Source organism: Pundamilia nyererei, unplaced genomic scaffold (assembly GCF_000239375.1).
Source record: "Pundamilia nyererei isolate P.nyererei 1_Seehausen unplaced genomic scaffold, PunNye1.0 scaffold00203, whole genome shotgun sequence".
In the NCBI taxonomy this organism is placed as follows: Eukaryota; Metazoa; Chordata; class Actinopteri; order Cichliformes; family Cichlidae; genus Pundamilia; species Pundamilia nyererei.
Window position 1 is genome coordinate 830,116 of NW_005187604.1, and position 8,542 is coordinate 838,657.

The window sequence follows — 8,542 nt, forward strand, 5'->3', positions numbered from 1 at the left end:
AGCAGGGATGCATTCACAGGTCAGCACATCTCCTTTTAGAGCAACACATTTCTTGTGAAACTCACAGAATCAGAGCCAACCAAGATGTGGAACACTGCCTCAATATGTTTGAGATGAAGGAGAAGAGATCAAAATCTGTGCAAAGCAGGACAATGTGTCACCAGTTGGCTGTAACAATGCATTTTTTGGAAATTGTCGTAGATAACAAAGCAATCTTGGGCCGGGGGCGAGGTTAAATGGTTGTTAGGGATGTTCCCTTGTCCTTGTTCTGCTTAACTGTAGTGCCAGCATTATTGTGTTTTTGGTATCAAGTGGTCATAGAGAATAGAAAAAAGGCTTTGAACCTTAAAAGCAAGGGCATTGTAAGGATTAAATAGTTTACACTCTCAAGCTTACAAAATGTCTCCTTTTTTTTTCTTTTTCTTTTTTAACTTCGCTTTCTCGTCTCGCACACACAAACCCGCTCACACATGGCGTGCTCCTTCAACCAGAACAGGCTTCTCCTTGTATATAAGTCTATTTAGTCCCAAGTAGGCCACAGCATCACATGAGCAGTTAGTCACACCATAAATCACACACCGGTTCCTGATGCTCCCTCCCTGGATTTCAGCTGCTATTTTCAGTTGAAGCGGGGGGGAAAGGCGAAAATGTGAAAATACTGGTGGCATAGAAAACAAAAAAAAAGAAATATCCTTATTCAGTATATGAGATCACATTACGTGCGGGCGCTGGCTGTCGTCGCCTCGCATTTTGCACACATTCTATCAGCCTGGATAAAGCGAGAGAGGGGAGGAGCAGGAGAACAAGGTGACACTACAAGCAACACGAGTGTGGATAATGAAAACTAAACACCATCCTTTTTCTCTTTCCTCTCGTCTCTGTCTCAGCTTTCCCTTCTGCTCTGCACCACTAGTTTGTCTGTATGCTTGTCGGGGGATTTGAATGGTGTGCGCGCGCATGTGTGTGTGTATATGTGGGTGCGTGTATGTAGGCATGTGTGTGTGTGCGTCTGAGAGCGAACAGCAAAACAGTAGCTGTGCCTTTTTAAAAATTTTATGGAAAAAAAGTCGACTGTAGCTATTTCTCCGCAGATGGGAGCTCGGAGAGAACATTTTGTGATTTTTGTCATAATCTTTCTGTGATTGTTTGTGTCAGCCTGTGAGCAGCAAAAAAAGACAAACAACCCCAAATTGCAAGTAATCCACAACAAATTAAACAATCCTGGAATGAATCAAATCAGTTCAGCTATTTCATGTCAAAGGATGATAGCTTGAGTTGACAAGAGCTAAGTAACATTTTGTCATTTTAATCAAATTACAGCAGTAGTTGCAGGAACAGCTGAGAAAGAAAACCAGCCTTGTGTTGTAGAAGGGATTCTAATGGCCAGCAGGGGGTGACTTGTATAGAAGAATAGAAGAAAAAGAGTCTGACTTGAGACGTTATTTCCTGATTAGTTATGTTTTCAGTCGCTAGTTTTGTGTCTTCAATACAGACTTAATGCAGAATAAAAGGTGGTTAACCTCTGATGACTTGGACGCACTTAACGGTTAGGATCACGGCGATGACGTAGACCTGAGAGGGTTAATGACAAGTCCAAGCACTCACCTACGTCTTTTATTTTCAAAGAACCACGAGCAAAATGTTCAATGCGAGGCTTCAAGACAGTAGTCCACAATGACGCTTTTTTCACATACAGTCCATGAACTAAGTATGAAGAACATATAAGCACATTAGACCAGCGGTCTCCAACCTTTTTTGCAGGACGGACCAGTTTAATGTCAGACAATATTTTCACGGACAGGCCTTTATAGTGTTGCAGATAAATACAACAAAATAAAATGATACGACCAAGACAAAAACTGTGGTATTTTGTAAATATAATAGTAAACACAAATTCACTGTGTGTAACTTTATTAGCAGCGTCCTCGTGAAATGCGCCAACAACATTGAGCGTAACGTCCTCCTTTCTGCCCCTTATTGCTCTCTGGTCGCTATGGTAACGCGTAAATATTTCTTTCAAAATAAGACACACAACTACAACACGGTAAAAGACCCAGGGAAACCGAGCCAACGATAAAAACCCTGAAAACCTTAAATTTCACACCCGAGCCTCAACTCTCGCGGCCCGGTACCAAACGACTCACGGACCGGTATCGGTCTGTGGCCCGGGGGTTGGGGACTGCTGCATTAGATTGATTATATAACCATGTAGCGCTACTTTCAGCTGCTCTTTTATTTACAAGGGGCACCACAGCAGGTGCCTCCACATGTTTGACACAACCCCAAAAGCTTTTACGTCTCCTCCCCAGATCAAACCAGGCAAATGCGTAAACCACTACACTATGGAGCCACTCCACAGAGTGTGCTACAAGGACCATAACTAGAATTCCCATATTATGCGTTCGTACAGTTTCCTCTGACTGACAGGTTGTACTCTATTTCTTTGATTATAGGTGCAGCACTCAATTCACAAAAGCCCTTTGTGTTTAGACCAGAACTGAGTTCAGAACAAGGGCAGAGTCCTGCAAAAGCAACTTAGTAACAGTACTGTTTACCAAACTTCTTGTGTCAGACCATTTATTTCTCCTATTTCCAAGGTAACGGTAAAAGCAGAGCGCCGTTTGTCAGAAAGATTATTCAAAAATGTCATTAAGCTTTCTGGAGAGATGAGCTGTGCAAATATTAGATGCATATCCGAATCTCTTTCTTTACAGCAATATTTCATTAGTCTGTTAGATTGCGCTCTCCAAGTCGCCTTTTCACACATGTGGATGGTTGGGGTACACTACCAACACTGCCAGCTCGGCATGGAGTGCACTGTAGCACAAAAGTCGATGTGAAAAGTTTCTAATTGTCCCTCAGCATCATAATGTCAAGATGTAGCTCTGTTCAAGCAATGTTATAATAATGTAAGGTTCTGCCATCAAAAATAAATAAGCCACTGCGTCTTCACTTCCTCAAGTTCTAGGAGTGAATGTTCTCTCTAGCAGCTGACAGCAAAACTTTTGTTGTGCTGTGCAAAGTTAGACGTATGGCTTTGGCAAGTATATAAAAAGCAGACTGCTTTGAGGGGTTTGCAGACCTTTTACACGTGCAAAAAGCTGTATAAACAAAGCATAATATGGGCTCGTAAAGCCTTGCATTAAAATGTGATCTACGTGTGGGAGTGCAAGATTCCAATCGCACTTTCATTTGCATTTTCCATTTGAAATAATAATGCCAACAGGTCCAACTTTAAATCCCTGTATTGTTGTGTACTGCTGCTCTGTATAGCCTGGATTACTCTGCTCCTTTTCAAAGAATGAGGATTTTTTTTTTCTTCTTCTTTTTGTAATACTGCAATGCTGAGTTTATAAGTGCTTTAACAATCTCTGGCCTAAAAGCTGTGTTAAATTGAGGCTAAACACAATTTAAGTTGTTTTCCAAAACAAGATTAGTCGATTTTCTCAATTTGAAAACTACCTCTCCTAATGGAATTTTTATTGAACAAGTGTATGAATACAAACATCTCGGCTTCTGGCTCATAGCAAACGCACTTTTAAAACTCGCATTAAAGCGCCGGCTGATTGAAGCCGTTGAAAGTTAGTTGCGATTCTGCAGATTGTGCACTCTTTCAGTCTTTATATCAGCCCTAGATCAATCATCTGCATTCATTGATATGCTCCCTCTTTAAAAGCTCTAGATTTTGGAAAACTGTGCTATTAGATTCATAATGTTTGGGTGTAATGGTACACACCCATGCACTCTTCATCAAAACAAGGGCTGGTCTGAGAGAGCATCATTGCCTCTTGTTTATTTGCACAGCTTTTCTAAATAGACGCCGGCCTTATCTCGCTGCTGACATGTAGATCTGGAACTTATCAGCCTTTCCCCGAAGACACGGCTTCTGCTCCAGGTTCTCAAAGTAAATACAGAGCTTGGGAAGCTTTCTGTGCAGTGCTCCATCGTGCAGGAATAATTTACAGGAGATCTTCGAGCTAGATATTGTGGGTAGTCTCAGCAAACTCTTCAAGACCTGACGTGTCTGACCTCCTTCCTAACTTCAGCTGTGTTGTTTTAATTAAAATCTTTGTCAGTTAAACTAAATCTTGGGGGGGGGGGACATTTTTATGATGCCACAAAAACAGAGCCCAGACCAGTCGACGTGCAGTTCATTCTCAGACCATTTTAATGAATATAAACCGAAAAGTATGTATCAACTTTTTGTTTAGTGACACCAAAAAAACCTCTCATGGCACAGGCAGCACTCTGTTGGGTAGCATTTAATGGCTGTGTGCTGGCACAACACGAAATCTTAGCAAAAGGATGTGGGAGAGATGAATCGTGGTGGATGACGCTAATCTATAGGCGGTGGAGTGGGTGAGGCTTGGAGGTGCGAATGAGCTGAGACGTCAACAAATTTCACGAAGGAGAGTGTGAAATGTTCCTCTCAGGTGTTATTCATCTGTCAACAGATCAGCCAAAAGAAATGCAGCTATGCGTTATCATGTGATGTAATGCACCGATGTCTCTGTGTCCCCTGATCCAGATGTGTTGGACAGCATGGCCAGGTTTAGCGTGCTGGGAGTGTTCAACTACAGCATGCTGACTCTGTCTGACCACGAGAGGGTCTTGTACGTCGGAGCACGGGAGGCTTTGTTCGCCTTGGACCCCAATGACATTAGCAGACAGCTAAGGCCACAGGTAAAGCGCACATAAGCACATGAACGCACTTTAAAAGCTTTTTTTCTGACAGTGAAAGAGATACAAATACATTACAGTTCAATAAGGACAAGGAAGGATTTCAAGAAAAATAATTACCACCCGACTGCCACTGCAAACACCCACGCATTCTCAAACTCTTTTGTAGAAATGCAACAAATTAAATGATAACACATAAGATTTAATATCACACTGCTTCATGATGGACAGTTCAGGAACAAAAAACATCCTCCGCACGACTTGGTACAGAGTGCCGCAGAGATAAACACACATTTCAAATACTTAATTTAAACAGACCAAATTCAATTATGATATCATGTGTGATAGAATTATTATAGAAAGTCTTTAAAAATTATGAAGGTTCAGCTTGGATGAACAGGGAAGAAAACATTAAACATAATCTCTGCCTGTGCCACACTTTTTTGAAGTCTGTTAACTAACAGAATGACCTTATTCTATTCTTTTTTCCTTTTGGACTCAATGACAATTGAGAGCACATACTCTGGACATACTCTGGCAGGCAATCAAAGGACTTTATAGTACAATAACAAAGTCGACTGAGTAATACTAGTTGTTGGGTCTTTTGTCAGTCTGGCCTGTATTTTTTCTTAACACTGCAGGCCACATTGAAGCTTAGATTGTAAAAATACCACGCAAATGAATACATTCTCAAAATGTAATAATCCTCGAAGGGCCAAGAATATAATAAAATATATTAAGAGCTGTGTGCTTCCAGTGTGTCAACATTTCAATAAAGAAACTGCGTTGCCTTAGTATTGGCCCACATGTATTTTTTAAGCTTTTTTTTTTTTTTTTTTGAAAGAGCAGGAAACAGCACACCATTGTATTAGCATTAGTCAGTTCCATTTATGGACCAGTTCACCTTGTTCTGGCAATTTAGAGCCCACTTCCACACAGTAAACGTATTACACTGCTCTTAATTTGTGAATAACTGATCCCATTGGCTATGTAGAGCCAAAGACCGAATTTATACCAAAACATAAGCATGCAAGATAAGTACAAGGAGATTTTAAAAAGCATGATCCTAATTCAAACAGGAACTTGAACATAATGCTGTACAGATAAAAGTATGATAGATTATAAAGTTGTAAGACTCTTGCTGCTCTTTGCTAATGCTAGCTTATCAGGTAGCATAGCTATCCTTACCAAAGTATATTGATGCTACAGCATTGCACTTCACATTGTACAGAGTAGGTGGTTAACAAAAAGTGTATTAATGGTAACTTTGTCATAAAAATGGTTTTATGACAAAGTTAGCTTTAATGTTGGCTGAAGGTCTGGTGATATGTGTGTTTAGCTAGCAGTTGTTTTAGTTAAGCTAGCTAGCTAGAAAAAAGAAGAATTTTAGCTCTATAGATCCCTCAGCTGAGTTAAGCCTTAAAAAATACAATAAAATATCTTCAGACTGGTACAGTCATAAATAAGAGCCATCTTGGCAAATTTTAAAAATGGTCTTTATAAAATTAAAGCTCTAAATATTTTTTAATCATGATTTACAGTTGTTTTGCAAGGTTATTCAACTAGTCTTATTTTGAAATTTGCACACAGCAATGCTGTAAGTAAGCTGCCAGATATTAAGATGATAATGTGTGCAGCTATTGCCTCCAATATTTCACTTCTATCAGCACAAACATATCCACTGTGAATTTGTGGGAGTAGACAGGCACTCGCACACATCCTTGCCCAGGCTTTGGTCCTGTTCCTCAGAGTTCGTGGTGCACTCATTCAGTCTTGTTTTTTTTTACCATCCTCGTTTTAATTTGTGGATCTTGTTTTTCTGCAAAGCACTCTGGGGTAAACCTGTTTCTTTAAAGCGCTCTATAAATACCCTTGACTTGACCTGACACGCAAACACTTGCACACAGAGAGATGCTAAACCCTCAAAGGCTCAATCTGGGTTTGCTTTGTTCCCTCAATAATTGGTCCATATTGCGATCAATACAATTACAGCAATGCAATGAAGGTGTAGTGAGCAACCTGCAGCAGTTTGGGGATTGCTATCTGATTTACTGCTGTAATGAGCAATTATTGGATGCGCACACATACCCACACAGACTGACAGACCCTGGCTCAGCCGCAGGCTGTTTGAGTGAGGGTTATGAGTCTTACAGTAATGATAAGATCACCTGTTGTCATCCCCCAGTGTGCAATGTAGACGGAAGAAGCCAAGTCAGAAAAATAACTGAACAGGGACGAGGGAATAGTCCTGCCCCTCTGTCACCATCTGCCCATCACTCTCTCACCCCCTCCTTTCTTTGCTTTAACTGCTTCTCTTTTATTTCTTTGCTGCTGTCTGTCTTTCTTCCCTGGATATTTTCTAGGGATGTTTTTCTCAGCATTTAGACTTTCTCAAGACAAGCAGCTCCCATCTGTGTTTGAAGTCTTCTGTCTTCTGCATTATTTAGTTATTTTCTTTCCCCGTGATGACTGTGGATTATTTCATTGAATAATTTTCTTTCATGAATTTCAGTCAGTTCCATTTATGGACCAGTTCACCTTGTTCTGGCAATTTAGAGCCCACTTCCACACCGTAAACTTATTACACTGCTCTTAATTTGTGAATAACTGACCCCATTGGTACGTTACATGATGTGACATTTCCAGATCCACACGCCTTTGCTCAAAATAGTTTAACCAATATTTTTCTGTTACTTGCGAACCACTTCTGTTTTCGCGGGTTTGCTAATGGCCAAAGCACCGGTAGCGTTATTTGTGCTGACGTAATGGCCGATAACTACCAGAGCATTTCAAAATGCTGAAACTAAGTGGCCCTGTAATAGTGCTATTTCCCAAAATAAATGGGTTTTTTTGTTGTATTATAACCACACTGTAAAAAAAACTGTAGGATCTTTCGAAAGAAACTTTTTTTTAAGTTGATAAACTTGTCTAAGGCTCTGCTCATATGGTGTGTGTCTTGGACTGTAAAACAGAGCAGGTACTCTGTCATTAAATAGTCTATGATAAACTGCCAGAAATTGCGGCATACAGGATTTTGACTGAATTGGCACAATTTCAAAGGCTATGTGAAAGGAAACCTCGTTGTTCAATTGAATAGAAAGCAGTCTGGTATATTTTTGAATTATGTCTTGAGATCATTATGAGGTGCTTCCACGTGTCATTTAGCCAGTCTTTTGCACCCATGTGATACAGTCAGAATGGACAAACCTAAGCAGTGCATCCAATATTCAATGAGACCACACCTCTCAGACCACATTCAGAGCATGTGGCCAAATTCTTTCTGCACTGTGTACATCAGCGATCCCCAACCTTTTTTGCACCACGGACCGGTTTATGGTTTATGCACAAGGTGGCGTGGATAAATACAACAAAATAAAACCAGTACTGGTACAAAAAAATAGAATATTTATTCATAACACACAGGAAAAGACCCAGGGAAACTGAGTTAACGATAAAAATGAGGATGCTAAAAACCGATAAAAATCCTGTAAACCATAAATTTGACACCCGAGCCTCAACTGTCACGCCCCGGTACCAAAGGACTCACGAACCGGTACGGTTGGGGAACGCTGGTCTACATGGATGTGTCCTGGCCAATGTTCCCTCTAATTATTCATGTGTCTGAGCGAACACACAAACTCCCTGAGCGATCCCTTGGACCACTGTGAGCGACATCAGACGTGTGCACTGTGGTCACGCCACCATCTAATCCATCCAAGCTACATGGTTTATTAAAATAATCAAATATTAACTGCTTTAGCCCACTTACAATGAAAATGTAAAAAAAACCTAGTCATTGACCTGTGCAGTACGTTAACACTATTGGAAGTAAAAATAACTTGAACTTTTGAGCTTATATATA

General features: G+C 40.5%; 1 protein-coding gene across 1 annotated transcript in view; it reads left to right on the forward strand.

The window, feature by feature from the left end:
* sema4c (sema domain, immunoglobulin domain (Ig), transmembrane domain (TM) and short cytoplasmic domain, (semaphorin) 4C) overlaps nucleotides 1–8,542 on the forward strand; it is a 105,280-nt gene that overhangs the window by 66,026 nt on the left and 30,712 nt on the right. The window contains exon 4 of the mRNA XM_005747752.2: nucleotides 4,529–4,683. Within this exon, the coding sequence (XP_005747809.1) occupies nucleotides 4,529–4,683 (155 nt within the window). The remainder of the gene's footprint in view (nucleotides 1–4,528; nucleotides 4,684–8,542) is intronic.